The sequence below is a fragment of the Aythya ferina genome (genome assembly GCF_964211825.1).
Source record: "Aythya ferina genome assembly, chromosome: 24".
NCBI classification, from domain to species: domain Eukaryota; kingdom Metazoa; phylum Chordata; class Aves; order Anseriformes; family Anatidae; genus Aythya; species Aythya ferina.
The window spans coordinates 37,857-58,397 of record NC_140322.1 but is presented as its reverse complement, the minus strand read 5'-3'; the positions used below and the strand labels follow the sequence as shown (position 1 = coordinate 58,397).

General features: G+C 42.6%; 1 protein-coding gene across 3 annotated transcripts in view; it reads left to right on the top strand.

Moving 5' to 3' along the window:
- Positions 1-20,541, top strand: part of MAN1C1 (mannosidase alpha class 1C member 1) — a 36,803-nt gene that overhangs the window by 14,847 nt on the left and 1,415 nt on the right. For all 3 annotated transcript variants that reach the window (XM_084496963.1, XM_084496964.1, XM_084496965.1), the window contains 9 exons: positions 1,542-1,657; positions 4,106-4,186; positions 6,377-6,471; positions 10,691-10,814; positions 13,274-13,367; positions 16,935-17,050; positions 17,198-17,417; positions 19,380-19,552; positions 20,392-20,507. In XM_084496963.1, coding sequence (XP_084353089.1) covers positions 1,542-1,657; positions 4,106-4,186; positions 6,377-6,471; positions 10,691-10,814; positions 13,274-13,367; positions 16,935-17,050; positions 17,198-17,417; positions 19,380-19,552; positions 20,392-20,507 — 1,135 coding nt within the window. The remainder of the gene's footprint in view (positions 1-1,541; positions 1,658-4,105; positions 4,187-6,376; positions 6,472-10,690; positions 10,815-13,273; positions 13,368-16,934; positions 17,051-17,197; positions 17,418-19,379; positions 19,553-20,391; positions 20,508-20,541) is intronic.

Below are 20,541 nucleotides of genomic sequence, written 5' to 3'. Positions count from 1 at the left end.
CTGAGGTGGCAGGTAAAGAGCTCTCTAGCTTCTGTTAGCAGTTCCCGTGAAAGGAGCTTGTTATTATAAATCCATCTCCAAGCAGTATCAATGAGAAAAATAACCAGAAAAAAAAAAACAAAACCAAGACAGGAGCACTCAGAGGCGCATGCTTTTCAAACTTGTGTTTTATCAAGACACTGATTTTAATTAAAACTAGTTAAATTTTTTGAAGCTTTCACTACCAGCAAAATGAGAAGGGATCTCAGTGTTTTCAGTTCTTGTTTTGCCCTGTGTCACTTGTTCTCTAAGAGGTGAAGATAAATAGCTAGTAACAATTGGAGTGTTTTGTGTGAGCAGTTAACAAGTTCATCATGTTTTGTAGAAACTGTTTCCTAATTTTTATTCCAAACAAGATTTCAGCACTAGTTTTTGTTTTGACAAATGTGTTTTGACAAAAACGGTGAAAGCCAAGACCTTTCATTTTTGATCTAGGTTTACATTGCACTGATCTAAATTCCTTCACCTTTTATTCCTGCCTTTCAGTTGTAAACTTGTCGTGGTGGTTTTACTCAGCTGGGCAGCTGAGGCCATTTTCCCTTGTCTTATTACTTGGTGCCTGGGAGAAGAGCCCTATCCCCACCTTGATAAATGGCACAAAGAACAATTTTATTCAAGGGAGATAATGTTTAAAAGCTGGTGAAGATACTTGTCTCATGCTGCTTGGGAATCCTTGCTCCTTTTCCAGTATTGCAATGTCATTGCATCTAGGTGCACGTTACATTTAGCATTATTCCCATGCATTTAGACAGCAAAGCTGGTGAGAGTTGAGAGAGACTGCCTTGTTGTGTGCGCTATATGTTTGGCTTTTGCAGCAGAGCGGCAGTACTTCAGATCACACACATACAAGCTGTCATGCTTACTGGATCCTCAGACACAAAGTAGACATGGGAGTTAGGCAAAACCATTAGTAAAAGGCTTATCTCCTTCCTGATGAGCAGGACTATTAAAGACCCCAATCTTAGCTGCTAATTTCCTGAAGCATCAGTTTTACAGCTTTTGTAACAACTCTTAAGGGACAGGCAGCCTTGTAGCTGGGAGTTCTTCAAGTTGCATATCTGGCCTGTGATCTGGCCCCTTCCATCAGAAGAGGCCTATGCTTGTAACTGGGTTAGAAAGAGGCTGAATTTGGGTTTGCAGATGAACACAGATTAGGGGTGTAATTGTGTAAACATTTTGGCCAAGATAAGAACTGAAAAACAAGGCCAAGGATTGCAGTCATGACTGGTGTTCTAACGTGCAGACCTTGAGCTGTTCTTCGGGGGTATTTTTTCAGAACATTATCAGGCCTTTGAAAATTATGCCTCTCCAAAGCAACATGTTTTGGGTAGTGGAGCTCACTAGTCCTGTCAGAAGAATCAGAAAAAGTGGCTAGTCTGGATCCCATCCAGAAATCCCCATTACTGGGACTGGAAGCTGCTGCCTGTCTCAGCTCCTGTAGATTTATTTAGAGGTAAAAAAGACTGCACAAATGGGGCTTCATCACACTTTTCTGTTTGCAGGAGGTCTTCGAGGAGCTACAGTGGTAGATGCCTTAGATACTCTGTACATCATGGAACTTGAGGAGGAATTCCAAGAAGCAAAAAAATGGGTGGAGAAGAGCTTTGACTTGAATGTGGTAAGTCAGTTTCTGGCAATGTCTGTCTGTATCAGACAAATGCTCAGTGCGTGTTTTGCCAGTTCTAGTTACAGAGCCTTCTCTAAGAACCATTTGAGGAGGGGACATATGAAGAATGTAGGGGAAGAAACACTCAACTCACAGATCTTTTTAATTAATTTATTTATTTGTTTTTTAAGGCCAAAGGGACTGCTGCGATGATTCGCCCAATCTTCTCCCTATATGTAGCAAAGGCTTCCAGGCAGGGATCACTGGATCAAACTCAATGTCTGACTGAAAATGAAATTCGGTGTTTAATGTTTTGTTTTTGTATTCTGGTCTCGGCTGTACAACAGCTATACTTATAGGATACTCTGTAGAATTTCTTTTCATGAAAGAACAAGTTCTGCTTCATCTTGGTAAAACGTCAGTCTAAGATAAAGCAAATTTTCTTTTTACATGCTGTAGGTTAAGATTAAAAACACTGATCTCCTTCACTGGGTCCTTTGCTGGTATGCAAAGCCGTTGCTGAGGCTTGTGCAGTGGAAATGTAGTGCCTTGACAGCAAAGTGGGAGCACATATTGAGCCTAGCTTTGAAAGGAAGGGCATCATCTCTGAAAATGGCTGAAGATGGTCATTCTCTGTGGTCCTTGAAGGTTTCCTAGCCACTTTTTCTTAGAGCTAATGTTAGATTTGATGAGACTCTGGGACAATACATCCTTTGCAGTGCTATCAAATGAAGGATGCTGTCCCTGTCAGTACATAAAGGAGGCTTATAAGAAAGCATGAGAGGGAATCTTTGTCAGGGAGTGTAGTGATAGGACAAGAGGTAATGACTTTAAACTGAAATGTGGTAGATCCAGATTAGATTTGAAGAAGAAATTCTTGCTTATGAGGGTGGTGAAGCAGTGGAACAGGACATCCATCAAAGTGTTGTCTGCCCCATCCCTGGAAATGTTCAAGGCCGAGTTGGATCAAGCTTTGGGAAACCTGGTCTAGTGGGATGTGTTGGAGGTAAATGATCTTCAAGATCCCGTCCAACCCAAGCCTTTCTGTAATTCGTGGGAGAGCAGATGGGATCACATCAGTGGTGTACAGAGAATGTTAAAATCAAAGTGCAGTTCAAACTTTTATTTTGTAATGCCAGCCTACTTGTCTGTCATGAAAAATGGTTCTCCTCATGAGAAAAATGAATGCAGTTACCTTTGTGGAAAAACATCATTTGGGAGTGCATGGCTAGCACTCATGTATTCATAAAAGGAAGACCACATCTGATAAACTTGCTTAATGCTCGCAGCACATTACTGAATTGATAAACAAGGGACAAAATCAACTGGGAAATTAATTTATTTGGATTTCATGAAAGCTTTTAATCTTGGCCTGCAGAATAGATTGATCTGCATAGACAAGAATGAATGCTATGGATTGATAGGTGGTGTTAGAATGCACAGCAGAGGGAGAAAAGAGGGGAAATGAATTTAAAAATGGCTTTGTACAAAAGACTCTGACAGTCCGGAAGAGTGAGGCAGGAACTCCCAAGATGCACAAGATCTGTTTGGAACTGGATGCTCTGCTCTGCCTAATGCTATTTCAGTCATTATCTCAATAAAGTATTTGCTCTGATTTGAAACCTGCAGATATTTGGAAATGAGAGGCTAGTGCAGAGGTTCAGGTCTACTTTCCCCTGCTCACTGAAGGTGTTGTGTTGGTGGAAGATCTTTCTGTTTTGTGCCTTTATGCATTTGCATGAGGGTAGGAATCATTTATCAGACAGATTCACCGGCACATTTTCAATGCACTCATTTTGACATTTGCTGATCATCAGCTGAGTAGGCAGAGCAAAATGATTTCCAGGTGAGTGTGTTCTTGAGTGATTCAATGAGCCATATTCATCTGTGTCTGCTAGCTCTGTTGGTGGGGCACACATACATCATGCAGTTTGTTTCTTCATAAACATGCCTATGACATACATCAGGCTGTGGTCATTTCTGTTCCTGCAAACTAGGGTGAGTCTTTGAATGACAGGAAGTACCTCACGCAGGAAATGCATTTCATCTATCTATTGCAGTGATCTCTTCACAAAAAATGGAGAAAATATGTTTTCCATGTGGCTGTACCATTTTTTCTTTAAATAAAACATTTCAGAGGGCATTTTTTCCGCTAACCTAACTCACAGATCTTTGCAAAGTGTAACCCAAGACAGGGTTGAAGTGATGAACAGTACACCTGCCCTAACTGATTTGCGTATCATTAGCTTCTGATAAATGGGCAATTTCAATATTTCTCTTCCCTTCATGCTCTACCTGTCACTGTAAAGCAAATAAAGTGCTTTGAGATCTTAGATGAAGAAGTGTGTTACAGTGTTAGTGAGAACTGGGAGACTTCAGCATCTGCCTACAATCTGTTTGCCTTAGCTGCCATTTGTGTGTGCAGACTTTGCAGTCAATTATATCATTTTGTGTTTTCAGAATGGAGAAGCATCCTTGTTTGAGGTGAACATCCGCTATATTGGAGGACTGTTGGCAGCGTACTACTTAACTGGAGAAGAGGTTTGCTTCAGCAGCATTTTCCAGCAACTTTTCTCTGTGTATCAGAGTATCCCATCAGCCTATACAACTACAGTCTAAACCTATAATTTGTATGTGTATTGAAATGCTACTAATGTTCTTTTAACTGCCTCACATAATTACGTTGCATAGACCATGCCTGGCTCACTTGCACACATTTTTCTTGTGTGGGCAATTCTAGCAATATACATTTTTCACTTGGACGCATTGCTCCCCAGTGAAATGCCATGTGCAGTGATCTTTGCATTTGTTCCTTTGCATTCTAAACTTTGGCAGTATTTCATCAAACATCACTCCAGGTTCTGCCTCAGACTAAGGAGGGCAACTGGTTAGTAGCCCTTGCTCCAAACTCTGTCTGGACAGTCTCTCTGTTGCAGTAGCTTGTAAGATAAAGTGCCGTGGGGCACAAGGAAGGAAGGGGTTGTCAAACTGCCATGCAGAGTACCTGAATCTTGCCAGCTCACATGCCAAAGTGATATAGCTCCACAAATAGTCCGTTTGCCTAGTAGGGACAGGAGCACATGTCTTAGGGGGTCACAGCACCTCTTGTAGAATGGTGTGGAGCAGCCATTCAGTGGATGCTCCCATCCTTCAGCAGTTCTGCGTGAAACAGGAGTCATTTACTGCCACTTCTCTTCTTTCTCTCCAGCCCTGTAGAGGCCAAAGCTTAATGCCATAATCTGTTTTATAATATGGCTGGACTGGAATTTTATAGTTGGCTATAGAGAGATCAGGAGATTATTTGTTTGTCCTAGAAGCCTTAGGCAAGCAGAAACTCTGTTTCAAGGAGGAGTTTTGTGAGTGAAGGAACTGTAAGATTGGCTTTTATATAAGTTTACCTCTTGTGCCATACACTGTCCATGGCTCGGTGCTGTCCAACATAATAGCACTGGATGGCTCATCACTGCATGGTGGCACCGTGGAGTCACACACGGGAGCTGCTCTGTTACTTCAGTTGCATTTTAAATGAGTTCCAGGAATAACTTCTACCTTTAGAATGACTTCTACCTTACCCCACCAGGGAAAACTTTAAAAGACTCAGTGCCTCTACTCAGGGCCTCTCAGTGACAACTTCAACAGGCTTCAGATCAACAGCAAAAAGAAACCACATTAAACCATAAAACGCCAACAGTGACCTCTTGAAGTGCAGTCAGCAGCAACACACAGCAGCCAGGGCAGTGCCTGTCATACACCTAGTCAATGTCACCAGGCTGAAAGGCAAAATGCAAGTCTCTGTCTCCTGGATTTCCCATCCGAATCAAATTCCTGCTTCCCTGTAAGTGCATCGAAGGCCTGCTAGCTCACAGGAGATCTCAGCTTTCTTCAGTGCTGCAGTTTTGGAGCAATAAATTCCTGCTTTCTTAGAATTACTATGACAGCTTGGGCTGATACAGTGGAGATAGAAGTAAAAGGCTTCCACTTAATCTCTTAAGTCACCTGCAAGCTTCCCTTGATCAGGTCTAATCTCTGAAGCAAAAATTAGTGCGTGCAGCAGTTTGTCCCAGAATAATTGTGTATGGCAGCTTTGTGCTATGAGCCACCATAAGCTATAATTTGATTTGAAAGCTCAAAACTCAGGCATTGTGATTAGAAAAAGGAACAGCTTAGCCATTAAACCATGAATCCCTCCTGTAAATTAGTTACAAGTTAAAGAATGTTTGTTGGAAATCATGTTTTTTTTTTTGCTACAGTACATAACACCATCTAGGAAAAGCCATGTCGTAAATCTGATTCTTTGGATTTTAATTCAGTCATTTCACCACTCCTGTGTGTGCACACTAGGAAAATGTAAGAATTTGTCTCAAAAGAGTACTCTTTTGTTCAGTTCAGGTAACTGAAATTTGCTGCTAAGGTATTTGGGGTGTTCTGTGAGCTCCACAGCTCTGGCTACTCACATACAGGTTGAGGGTTTGACAGGGACCTTGGGTCTGGCTTAGTATAGATTTTTAGAGGACGTTTATACAGACACCACAATTCACTATGACTTTTGGTTCAGATCTGTTGTGCAGTGGATCTATGGCAGCAGAATATCTGAAATGGTAGATTCATATGGTGCAATGCTTCCATTTTTTTATAATCAGGCATGTGAAAAACTGGATTTAAAAGAATCCAGCATGACTAGTATTTGCAAGCAGTCCATCAAATGTTGATCCTCTCTTCTTCTTTTAACAGGTCTTCAAGAGTAAAGCTCTGGAACTTGGAGAGAAACTTCTGCCAGCTTTTAACACCCCCACTGGTATCCCACGTGGTGTCATAAATCTGGGCAGGCAAGACACATGTCCTTACAAACATATCATTTTAACACTGAATGTAAAAGACCAAGACCCAAGCAGGAACAACAGCAGTTCCTCAGAGGTGCTCCCCTCTTCTTCAAGGACATTTGTTTTGCCATCTCAAAACCAAGAGGTGCCTTGGCAGAGATTGCAGGAGACTCAAATTAAACCCAGCTGTGTTTTATTAATTTTGGACTGTCCACAGTTTCTTCCTCTACCTCTTGGCAGGGCTCCCTGCTGCAATAGCATTTTCTTCACTCTCATTTTCTTTAAAAGGTTATTTGTAGTCTGCACATAACATGGAGACCTGTATATATTTTTTTTGTAACGTGCCCAACTAAATACATGTGAATTTATCTGTGTTCCATGTTTGGGGAAATTGGGAAAGGAACTGGATGGGACTGGCTGACAGTTTTGCTACTAGAAAGGGAGGAATATACAGATCATGTAGTTTTCTCCGTGCTGGCAGCACTCAGGCAGGTGTGTATCCTTCACTTAGAGTCACAATATTTCATGTAGGATAGGTGGTAGTCTGTTGCTGGAGGTGATCTTTAAGACATCTGCATTAAATAGCTTGTTGAAGGTCACTTGGCAAAGAGAAGCCAACCTGCAGGCTGGACTCCCAGTCTCTGATTCTCTCCAGTAGGCAGTGTTCCCTGCCAATAAGGGTTTGTTGGCTCCTTTTGATGCCTACTAACAAATCCCCCTGGGTAAAAGCTGCATGCTGGCTGAAACGCAGACAGTGGGCAACGTGTGTTAACAAAAGCCTTTCATCCTCGCAAAACTCAGAGCAGCAGCCATGAAAATCATTATTCATCTCTTAGCCCAAATCTCCTGTTTGGTTCCCATCTCTGTGAAGTGCAAGGCTGTCACATGTTTGACTCATGCTGATCCATTGCTCAAATATCACTGTCACCCTTGAGTTGTCTCATCTGCATGTGACCCCAGTGAAAATTCAAGCCACCACCAAGACTTTAATCGTATTTTTACAGAAGAGATGTTTGCTTCTCCTGTGGCTGATAAAGATTTGGCATAGACTAACCTTTTAAAAACCCTCCCCTGCCCTTTGTGAAGACAAAGGAAACAGACTGTGCCTGCCTAGACGTTCCCAAAATGTTTTGCTTGATGACCTTGTCTAAGGGCAAAGAAAATCAAAATAAAACTGAACCCCCAACCCGGAACCCATATTAATGACTTGAGCTCTGGCGTCAGCTGTGAAGCTGCTGTGAGGGCTTGGAGTGTCAATTGATATAGAAACAAGGATGATGTGAGCTAAATCTGCTGTCTGACTAGTGAAGAAACATGATGAACAGCCACATGCTGTAAACCCAAAGGGGAAGGGAGTTACTCAGTGTGAGATAGCATGTGGAACTGGAAGCAGCAGGAAGAGAGGTGATGCTGTGAGAACAGATGTTTAACCCAAATGTTGGGGCCGAAACAAAACCCAGAAAAGTTTTGCAAGAGGAATTGTCTCCCCAGTTCTACTTTTGCAAGGTTGTGCTAATTCCAGAGGGAATTGTCAACTGAAAAGCAGGACAGTCTTCCAGCATGTGTAGGCTTTTGGTGCGGATAAGCTTTTATGAGTGGATAGGAATGGCATTCAGTGAAACAAATGCTGGCACTAAGTCAATTCTGAGTATACATTTTTGAGGACCCAAGTACAAAGCCCATGTCCCCCTCTTCCCATAGCTAGCTGGTCTTCTCTCTCTTAACAGGTTACCTTGCAGGTGTCCCCTCCCCGGTGGTACTCTTGTAGTGCTTTCACACAGGCTCCAGAATGATATCTCATAGAGGCTTGTTTTCCATCCAGCTGGTCTAACTGCCATGTTGTTTGCCAGGTCCTAGAGTAAATTGTCTTCTCAAGCTGATGCTTTGTGCTCTCTGCCTGTGTGTTACACTGTGATTTCTCTCCTGACGCTTCCTGTTCCAGGTCACTGGCCCCTGCTGTCCTTCACAGCTTCCCTAAACCTCTGCATCTCCAGAACCTTACTCATCCTCCTCCTTGCTTAGTCTCTCTGACTTGGCACTGTTTTACTGCTTTGGATCTCTGTGAGAGAAAGAGGTGATACAGTCATTTTCAGTCCAAGCTTGCCCTGGACAATGTTTAATGAAGACCCATAAAGGGGCATAAAGAGAATAAAGAGAGCTCTGGGCATTTTCCTGTGTCTAGAAGACCAAGGTCCTTTAAAAGGTGTTGAGATGTTGTAGTATAGGGCAGGTGTGAAGATCCAGTTTGTTCAGTCTGTAATGCTGAAAAATGTTTTCCTGCAAGGGGTCATTTTAGGCTCCTCTTTAACCCCAAGACAAAGTGCAGACACTCCGTTTCCTCCAGACCACTTTTTCCTGAGTTTTACTGTGTTTTGTCACTCAGAGCTTAGATGCTTGTCAGCATGGTCCTTGCAGGCAGTGGCTTGCTGCATGTGTGGGACAGAGGTTCCCAGGGGAAAGTCATGTCAGCTGCTGTGTGACCCCCCGTCACAACAAATACAGCCTCAGTTGGCTGCTTCCAAACACTAATTTGAACTAGCTCAGAAGCCTGTTTCTGCTTTGTGAGATTGTATTTCCTACCATCTCCCTCCAGTGCAGTAAATAAAGAAGAAATTGATTCTTATCAATGGTATTAATATTAATATATATTAATGGTGGTATTAATACCACCATTAACCTGGTCAGACTGGACAGAGGGGTTTCAGCCATAAATGCTTGATGTTACTGGGGTACCCATTTTATCTGCAGACAGTGTTTTGATGGAAAAGCTGGTGATACAGCATCCTGACGGTTTGCAGGGAAGGCTGATGTGTGGCTGTGACTGAACAATTTGAAACAGAGTGAACATATTGCTTATCTCATGACTCTTTTTGTCTGGAGGCGAAACAAATAACTCTGGACTTGAGATGGCTTTCCGTACATCACATGGAGGGGGAAGCATTTTTCCCCTCAGAAAGGTTGTTAGTTTGAGCCTCCTGTAAACAACAGAAACATTTCTGGTTTCATAGACAAGATTTCAGACGCCATCTAGTGTTCTCCCCATCACTGGAAATTTGTTACCTCATCAGTACCAACCAGAAGCAACACTTGCAGAGACAGGAAAATCAAAGCCACATCACTTCTTAGATAGTTTGGGCAAGCTTCCCTGAGCAAGAACCTGCAGAGCCTATTTTGGCTTAAGGACATAGGTCACCTTATTGTCTGTGTAAATTTCAGAGAGGTGTAGAGCTGTCATCTGTAGCAGTGGTCTACAAGAAGGAAATGGTTGAATGTAGAAGCAAATCCAGGAAGGAGGTGAATGACACTGTTAGTGCTTGGAAGAGCCCCTGCCCTTCCATATCCTTTATTTGGTTTACTTTGAGGATAAAGGGACAAGGGATGCCTTCCTCATCCCCAGAATTGGCTTCTTCCTTTGCTCCAAGGAGGATTTCTCTCCATCCGTGCATGGGTTTGGCAGGGTGAGAGGGGGAAAAAACAAAGTGAGAAATGATACACAGAAGTAGGATCAGAGGCACTTTGTAAAGCTGGCTGCTTCAGACTGTTCGCCAGTTTCTGTAGTTTTATTCTGTCCTTCCTGTTCTTGCAAGATGAGTACCGGTAGGGTACTTTCAGAGTTAGATTTGTTCTGTGTAGATGTTAAGATTCTCAGTGGCTTTTTACTACAGTCAGGTTTGACCAATGGCGACTTTCTCCTAGCACTGATGTTGCTGTATGCTGTATCCCCCTGAAACCAAGCATATGTTGGGAATATCAGAGTTGTATATGACTAAAGAGGATGAAATTTTGTTGAAACAAGGTGCTTAGGGACAGTCTGGATTCTATGTAAAATATCAGCTTTGTGGGATGTTTGAGATGTAAGTTCAGTCGAGGCTACTTACTGATGTGTTTTATCCCACAGTGTCTTGTATAGTGCAGCTTGTGAATGTTCTTTCAAAGTTTCCTTTAAGCTCTTTGGGAAGGCTTACTTTCCCACAAAAAATGCAGTTTCCCAGTATGTGCAGTCTGTTTGTCCTATCCTAAACAATCCTTTGTAAAGCTAGTGCTCCATCCCACTAGTATTGGTAGAGTCCTAAAAATCTATGTATGTCCTTTACATGGCCCTTGTCGACACCTGATGTGCATTGCATGCACATAGCAAAAGCACGGTTTGCACTGGGGCAGGGAGTGACCTCAGGTGTTGGCTGTGTTTTCCTGGCAATGAAGGCTCCCTTTTCTCTTCTTGCAGTGGCATGAGTTGGAGTTGGGGTTGGGCATCTGCCGGAAGCAGCATCTTAGCAGAATTTGGTACCTTGCACTTAGAATTCCTGCATCTCACAGAGCTCTCTGGCAACCCGGTATTTGCGGAAAAGGCAAGTACTTCCCAACTGACTAATGAAATGGTCTGTTCATACTCATGGGGGCAGGGCTGGAGCAAAGCAGCAAGTTGGTTTGCCTGCAGCAGAGAGTATGGCAGCAGTGTCCTCTCTCCCCAGTACTAGTACAACTTACACAGGAGAAATCTTCCAGAGTGGGACATGGGTCCAGAAACCTGTATCTTGCAGGGTGTAAAGGTCACTCGACTTCAGACCAATTGGCTTTGGAGGGCAGCTACTCCAGTGTTTTCTTCAGCCATTTATATTCGCTGTAGCAACCTCACCTGCATGTTCCCATCACTTGTGGGGAAGATAGGAACATTTTTCCCAGTGTCTCAGTTGTGTGGCATTGTAGTAGAAACTTACTCAGACAAGGGCACAGCCAAAATAAAGCTGTATGTTGGATCTCAACTGAATATAATTGTTAATTCTTACATCCTAATAGTAGTTCTTTGTACTCACAGACCTTTTTGCTCTAAAAAGCCATTATGCTCGAGCAGTAGCTCGTTATGCTCTAGCCAACAAGATTTCTGCTGAGGTTTTGTGTGTAGGACAGTCCTGACAGCTGGCATATTGGATTCCTTCTATGTAACTTGTAACTGAAAATCTATTAATATTATACACTACCTTGAGCTTTTTTTTTTTTTTTTTTTTTTTCCCCCCCACAAGTGATCTTGTAGTGCATGTGAGAGCAATTTAGTAAATATGCCATTGGATACCAGTTGGTCATTAGCTTTCACTGTACGTACCTGAGAATGGCCTTTGAGGGCAACAGTTTGTTCCAGGTTGAATCCAAACTACCTCCATGAGCTTAAAAGAAATGAGGCCTATCCAGAGTTCCACAGTGGGTTGACAACAGACAGTGGTTTTGGGATTGCCAGTAAAAGCCTCAGAACGGTCCATTTCTAGGGTATTTCCAGTGCAGGTCTGTCAGTTCTGAATCAAGAAGAGAGTTTATGGAAAAGAGAGGAAGAAAGAGATGGAAGGAGCTTGGAAAGCAAAGTGAAGAATATCATGGAGTGTGTGGAAAGCAAGAGGAATGCTACAGAGGAGTGGTCAGGAGAGAAAAGCAGAGTGTGAACGGAAGCTAGAAACCTAGGAAATTCTGTAGACAAGACAAAGAAAGACTGTTGATTTGAAATAAAGGAGACAGGCTAAAGATGCTTGAGAACAGTGATAAAGACAAATTGATCAGAGGAGAGTTGGGGGTAGGTGAGAAAAGACCAGTGGAGGGACCAGGACAGGGTATGAAAAGAAAGTGCATGGGAAAGAAATGATGGAGGGGGGAAAAGGAGAGATGAGCACTGAAAACACAAGGACAAGAAGATGCAACATTGAAAACCAGAATTTCATCCATATTCCAGGTTCAAACTGTGGCATTTTGAGCCAGTCAAGCTACTGACCCCAGTGTAACACATTTTCTTCTTTGCCTGTTAAGCTTGTAGAGGGATAAAGGCTGAATTTTTCTAATGGACTCCTATTAGCTGACCATGTCTGGTGTGTGCCACAGAAAACGTATCCCATTCATCTTGATACCCTCTAAGAGAGAAAACAGGATGATAAGGGCTCAAACAGCCCATCCTGTGCGAAATGATTTCAGAGAAGCAGATCAACTCATTAACTTGCAGCTTGGGACTTGTGTGATTTTAGCAGGAATAAAGTCCATCTGTGTCTTTTATTCAAACATGTCATTACTGAATTTTAGTAGCATGGCATACTAAATATTATGCAGCCTGATGACTTACGTGGAAATACCATCTTAAGTCTGTAGCCAACTTTTGCATACAAGTAATTTGATTTCATAAAAGATTTAGAGTTTATTAGCTGTAGGTTATGGTAGAATATGTATGCTACTTACCACTTAATTTCATGCATTATGGGAAAGGTCTGTTGAATTTAATGGGGGTGAAACCAAGGGAGGTTATAGAGTATAAGTAAGGCTGTGCTAGCACATTAAAGCAGCTGTCTGTTGTTGAAATTAAAAGAGCAAATTCGTCATGTTAAGTGACCGCATGGTGAATTGAAGTACTATGTGAGTCATGCATTCCTGCCACTCCTTTCCCTTTGGATCATGACAAAATCACTCTCCGCATCCTATACATTTCCACCCAGATCCCAAATCCTTAGGATTTCTTCTGGACCAGCATTGGGAAACTGCTTCTGCTGCTTGCTGAACTAGGGCCTTGCAGGATTTTTAGAATCATTTTTAGAAGTCCACAGAACTGGACAAAGATTGTGCTGAGGAGTCCAGCAGGAAGGTCTCTCCATCACAGACCTCGCACTGGAGAGCCATGTCATTGAGTTCCACTTGCATGATGATTCACAATGTTGCAGGCTGCTGTGCTTGTTCAGGCAGGGATTGGCACTGATAAATTACAGAGTTCTCAGGGACAGTGAAAACGGGTGTTTCTTTTCAGCAGATAAGTAACATAGTTCTCATCTCTCATCTCTCCTAGGTGATGAACATCCGCAAAGTCCTGAACAGAGTTGAGAAGCCACAGGGTCTTTATCCCAACTTTCTCAGCCCAGTGACAGGGAACTGGGTGCAGCGTAGGTATCAGTCTGTATTCAGTCCCACCTGTAGCATTTAAATCTTTCCATTATTCTTTAAGAAGGAATAGTAACTGTCAGAGCAGCAAGCCAAGGAAATGTCTTGTCAGGAAGCCTGTTATAAATGTGATTAGATAATGCAACCTGATTTGGAAGATGAAATATAGTAATTATACACTTACTCCATCAGCATTGTTTCCAGCTGCGTCTTACCTCCAGAAAGAGAACTAGGCCTTTCCTTCACAGGGGAGGATAATGGTATGTGGTTCATCACACAGATACTAGAAATCAGCATATCTGTTTAAGATCTTATCCTGCAGTCATCACCTAGCCTGTGGGCTTCCTTGGGAGTTGCACAGGATGACTGTGAGCAGAAGCCCTGTGAGACTTGGTTCCTGAGAATGCGGTAGCAAATAGGAAACCACTGGAAGAGGCTTGCATATGCTTAGATCCTCTGAAGATTTAGGAATGCATTTGCTTGTGTGCATTCATATACCTGTCAGCATGGTACCTGCTCTGTTGTGCAATTTGGTGCAAAACAGTGAGACAAGTATACATACTTTTTCTTTTGTTGGGAACCCAGCACTGTCCAGCCATGAAGACACTGGCGGTAAAACAATTAGTGCCCTGATATAGAAAAGGGAGAAACAATTAGGAAAGGGCTTGGAAAGAGCAAGAAAATAGTAGAGGTAGTGTTCCCAGGGAAAGATTATTTATTGTCTTGCTTTACACACACAGCTACTTCTTTACCCAGTGAAGAGACTGTACTCCTCTTTTTGTGCCACCAAAGGGGCTTACCCTCTGATAGTTACGTGAGAAAGGCTGCTTCTTCTGGTCTGTCACAGATCCCTGACCACAGCTTTCCACTCTGTTAAGGATTTGCTTGGTTTCGTGAGGGAGGTTAGCTGGATTTAATGTTTCTCTGTCAAAGGGAAGTCTTTTTTTTTTTTTCTTTTTTCTGAAGCTCTTTTTAGCCTGTCAGTGGATTACATTTTATATCGTTTAAGCAGATTTTGGATCATGCATTACTTGGTGTCCCTGTGTCATGTTGCACAGATCCCTCCAGACCTTTCTAACTAGTATTTGTGAGTAATTTGTGAGTATCTGATTGTAAGTGACAGGCAGTTGCATGGCTGCCATCATCTGAGACAGTGAGAGTACACCAGCTGTTAGCAGTCCCTGATCTATAACTGCCAGATCAGCATGTCTAATGCTAATTAACAGGGCTTGTCTTGAAAAGTTTGCCAACAAAGCATCTTGGGTGGCTGCAGTTGTCCCATTAAACCAGAGCTGTCCTTTGGTGCCATGAAGAAAGAAAATAGGCTTCTATGTTTGTCCCATTAACTGATCTTCCATGTTATCCCAATTCCTTTGTGAGCCGCTCAGCTTCCCCTCTACATTTGTCTCTGCAGAGTTGCAATATGTTCCACTGGAAAAATTAATCTTCTGTCAATGACCAAACCCCTGAGATGCTATTTCCTTTTTGTTATTCCCAGCTGGTAGCCATACTGCACATTTTCCCAGACACAGGCATTAATTCTGCCTGTTTATTGGTGCTGAGAGGAGAAGTGTATGTCTCTTAGATCTGCTGTTGCCATAACTGCTCATTAGTGAATCTTTGGGAAACCGAAGAGCTGTGCTCTTAATTCAGATGGCTAAAATAGTCAGCTTGATAGTAACCATTAATGTCTTCTGCCAGTAATTCTGTTTATGTCTCCAAACTTGACTTCATTGTACTGACCTGCTCCCATCCCTTGCCGACCTAGAGAGGGGCCTGTTGTTGGTGCTCAGAGCTTATTAAAAGCAGTCTCTGATTACTTGTTCTGGGATAGAGTGATTTATGCAAAAGGACTAGAGATGTTCTCTCTCCTAGGCTTTCACATGATGAGGACAACTCCTGGCATAGAATCCTGTGACAGTTGTTCATAATGTGGTCTGAATCTGCATTCCATTTAGGGAAAAGACTCAGCGTCTTCTGCACCTCCAATATTACTGCTGCAAAATAGATTAGGAAGGACTAAAGAAGGAAGGCAGCTGCTGCCTGCTACAGAGATGTTCCTTGTAGGTACCAGGCTCTCATTTTCTCTCTTTTCATTAAAGCTCTTTGCAGGAAGATGTTTTTCTTGGAATTACTGTGATTTTCTTAAAAGGTGTATCTTTGACCTGGCTGAATGAGCAGGTCTTCTAAATGAAGAGGCAGTGCTGTGCCTCTTCTAAGTGCAGTTGTTACCTTTAGAAAATTAAAGCACGGTCCCCCGCTGAAATAAAAGATTTGTTTGTACAAAGTACGTAGGAGGCAAACACTGGCAAAGCTGTTGCCGTATGGAAAGCAATTACATACCAGAGCTTCTGCTTTGGTGACGTTATGAATAGCACACTTAAGATCACAGACCTTTTCTTTAGAGACAGGCTGTGCAGCTGTTGTTTGTAAATAGTCTGTGCTCTTTTTTTCCCCCCTGAATTCATGTGTCTAATCTCACTGTTTTGCCCTGGATTGTTCCATAGATCAGTAAGACGTACTGCATGGGATTATTCAATTTTATGATTAGGAAAATACATGGCTGTTGATCTCTCCTGTTGGTAGAACTTAGCATTTAGAATAAACCTGAGGACATTATATATGTACAATGAAAGGAAAAATAAAAATCTGAAGAGGTAACTCCAAAAACCATGCCACATCTGCTTACATTTAAAATGGGGAAGTGTACAGACACAGAGGTGAACACTGTTAATTAACAGAGACTCTTCAGACCGTGGTTGGTAATTTGACTTGTTCTTCTAAAAGGGGGAGTTCTTCACTGCTTCAAGGAATTAATGTTACTTTTTCCACCGTGGTATGGCTTAAATATATAAATCCAACCAGCAGTTCTCCCCCAGAAAAACCTGCAGCTGTCCTGCCCATTTCACAATTAATTTGTTAACATCCTCACTCGTAAGGTCATTGCATTGCATACTCTGAATAGGTAGCCTGGAAAATCTGATCTCTCCAGAATAAAATATTCGGTGACCATCCTTGCACCTGACACTATCATTTTAATACACCAACAACCTCAGCCTTCCCCATGGCAGGGCGTCCCACAGTGAGCCAGGACTACAAATGACAGAATCTAGAGGTCTCTGTGGCAGCTCCTTGCTGGCAGCTGTGTCTGATCCAACATGCATTCTCCCTTTCCTGAGGCAGAGAGGAAGCACCCAGCAGCTTCACATAGATGGAGGTCTATTGATACCTGCATTTGGTTTATGAGGCTGGGATTTATGATGATCACTTCACAAAGCAGGAAGCATCCTCAAGTTGCAGTATAAATAAGTGTTGCAAAATGAGACATCTGAATAGTTCTGTTAAACTTGTAAAATGCTTTGTAAAATGACAGAACATTTTTCTTCTGATTGCACTTTCCACCTTTCTTCGTTTCTGGAAAAGTAATGCAGCAAGCTCTCCCCTGGAAACTGGAAAGGAAGAGGAAAGAACAAAGACATCAAATAGGACATAGTTGTTTGCTCTTTGTAACGCAAGTGCTCATTGTATATCATGAATCTGAGTTCTTGTTTTTGGCTTTCTCACTATAGACCATGTTTCTATTGGAGGACTTGGAGACAGCTTTTATGAATATCTCATCAAATCTTGGCTGATGTCAGACAAGAAAGACTCTGAAGCTAAAAAGATGTATGATGATGCATTAGAGGTAAGGAGCAGGCTCGTACTCTATTTTTGGTTAGAAACATTGTTCATCAGAATGTTTCAGGCAGAAGTGTTATAGATTTTTGAGTCTAATATTCACTCCTCACCCTGTCCACTAAGTATCCTGAGATTCTGCTTTTCATCCCTTTAGGCAATAGAAAAACATTTGGTCAGAAGGTCTGCTGGAGGATTGACCTACATTGCTGAATGGAGGGGAGGCATCCTGGATCACAAAATGGGCCACTTGGCTTGCTTCTCTGGGGGCATGATAGCACTTGGAGCTGAACATGCCAGTGAAGAGAGGAAGCAACATTACATGGATCTTGCTGCAGAAATAACAAACACCTGTCATGAGTCTTACGCACGTTCAGGTAAACCTGTGGGCTGCCTAGAAAACATGAGGAAGGGAGAGTCTGCAGCCTAACGGACTCAGTGTTTGCGTGGTGGAGGATTACAGCAGGGTGTTTTGTGCTCCAGCAGTATCTTCATCAGTGTATATGATTTTCAATTGTCTTTTCCAGGATATCTAAAAGAGAAGGCAGTATGTTTTACATGGCAGACAGCTGGAGCAGCAGGACAGACATATGTAAGCTCCTGTGAACCCAGAGCTGAATCATAGTCCTGCCTCTCAGCCACAGAATAAGCCTTCTCCCAACAAGACTGTAGTTTGATTCTGTCCTTTCGCATCCTTATGCAGACAAAAGTAGGAAATTAACAGTGATTAATTGCAGGGTGCGCACTATATGGAGCAGAGCAGCTGAGAAGACCAACAGGAGAATGTTGGAGACCTGCAGCTGCTAGTACAAACTGAAAAAAAAAGGAAGTTTCTCAGCCTCTCGCGGCTGGCTAAGTCTTCCAGTTTGACAAGTCCAGTGCAATGTATTTCACACACACAGTGTGTTTATCAGTCAGTATTTTGGGAGGGCAGTGACTGGTGATGAATGAGACTGGGCTAGTTCTCTGCCTGCAGGGCTTTCAGCAAGATAAGCTAGCTTTGGACTCTTCTTTCTCTGAAGGCATCTCTGTAGCTGTTCTGAGCCTGCAGGCAGCAAAGCAGTAGTCAGCGTTCCAGGACCTTTCCAAACACATCTGTGCTAGTTGTTGTATCCAAAGATTGTTTCACCACATCAGCAAGTCCATATTGGCAGCTGTGATCCAGCATGTTTGCCTATTAAACTTCAGGTTAACCTGAAACGGTATTTGCAGATAACCCCCCATTGCTTTGGCACTTAGAGAAATAAAGGAAATCAAATGAACTAAAAACCCTCTGGCTGTGAGTGCCTAGAGCCAATTTTCACCCACAACAGTATCCATCAGCATAGAAAAGACAGTAGCAAGCCTGCCCAAAGTGATTATAGTGATGCCATTTCAACAAGCTCATTGTTTGCAGAGAGTGTCTGTGCACTGGCTCTCAGCAAATAGCACAGTTAGCAAACAATGTTAGATCCACATGTAGACAGGAGGGCCCAGGGAAGGTGTGCGAAATATTTAGAAAATACTTAGAACAATAAAATGACTGCCTGAAACATGGCATTGTGGTAAACACGTGTAGCAAGAGAAACCTGATGTGGCATGATCATAAGCAACCTCCTCTTCCGTGTTTTTCAAATAAGGAGAGAGTTGGTCTTGTAAGTGGGATCTGAATGCTAGCTGTTCTTTGCAAGAGACTGAGAGTCTCAAATAAGGGACACTCAAAAAGACCAACGTACTTGAATGTTTTATTCATAAAAATGTAGTGAAGTGGATTAAGCTTTCCCCAGCTACCTGATGTCCACTTTTCGAGGCTGCTAGTGGACCAGAAGAAAGGCAGAAGAAGTGGTTGCAGGTCCCAAGGTACCTTTTCTTACAGCCTCCCTGCCTCAGTACAGTTGAAATGGCTCAGTCTGCTGGGTCCCAAGCTCTTCAGTGAGGAGCTCTGCTATCAAAATCAAGTGTGGTGCAGTTCTTAAGACAATATCCCAGCCCAGCAAAAAATCTAGGATGTGGGGGAGATTTGTACCTGCTCCACACTCACATCTGGTCCAAGCCTTTTGTTTTGTCAGCTGTATTCACCCTCAGAAACGCTTTATCCTCAGCTAGGTGGTACCCAGGCATACCACAGAATGAGTGGGAACTTTGGGTAGTGAGCATAGCTCGTGTGTTCTATGGAGTTGCCACTATTTTGACAGTAGCTGTGAGGTTGGTATGATACACAGGCATGACTGATCTGCTCTTCTGATCTCACGCAAGCCTTAGTCAAATGCCTGCATCCTGAACACCATAAAAGCACCTGGATAATCTGTTTATCTGTTTGCTCATCAAACTGCTCATTATAAATGTGTGATTTTGTCTAGACACCAAACTTGGTCCTGAAGCCTTTCGCTTTGACACTGGAACTGAAGCCATGGCAACCAGACTCAGCGAGCGCTACTATATCCTTCGCCCAGAAGTGGTAGAAAGCTACATGTACATGTGGCGACTGACACATGATCTCAAGTACAGGCAGTGGGGCTGGGAGGTTGTGAAGGTATGGTTGCAAAAATCACAGTAATAATTCTTACAGGCTGCTGGATTCTTACAGTAATCTTCCCTTTGGTCAATAAAAAGACCAGAAATGATTTAAATCATGAAGATACTAAGACTCATTAGTAATGGGAAAATCGCAATATACAAAAATATACAAAATATACAAAATCACTTAAATTAGTACGGCTTCTCTGCTGATTGTAGTGAATGTTTTCTTTGCCATTTGAGCTATGCTAAAATCAATCAATCAATCAATCAAAACAGTGGAAGTTTATGGAGAGGAGTGTTTCAGTCAGTAAAACCTGCTGTTAATGTAACAGCCCTTTGCTAAAGGAGTGAACCTTGTATTTGAAATACCTGCACTAGTCTGAACCATTGGCTTGGAGCTCGCCAGGGAAAATCAGCAAACTTGGTTTTGCCTTATTTTCCCAATACCACTTCCTGTCCAGAAAGTCTCTCACCTCTTCCAAGCTCATGCAATAGATAGTTGACTGCTGTCCTGCATCCTAGATGGGACTACATTCAGTGGCAGAACTGTCATTCATCTAGTGCCCTGGAAAAGAGGCTCCGCAAACAGCTAGATTTGCCACTTGAGATCTGTTTTTGCTACACGTGTAATGTCAAGGTCAATCAATGAACCAGCTGAGGAGGTTTATGTTTGTCTTGCTATTTGATTAGAACTAACTTTTTTCCTGGAGACTGGAGTAAGCACCAGTGAGAGGCGGAAGCTACTATAAACTTGGAATTTGATTTATAAAGCTGACTTGCAATGCGACTGACAATGATTAATGAGTTACTCCATGCTATTGTGCATTACTGAGATTTCTTTTCCTTTCTCAGGCCCTGGAAAAGCACTGTAGAGTAGAAGCTGGTTTTTCTGGCATCCGAGATGTTTACACTACAGTCCCAACCCATGACAACATGCAACAGAGTTTTTTCCTTGCAGAGACTCTGAAGTAAGTCTGGTATCGTTGAGGCCTTTCAGAGTAG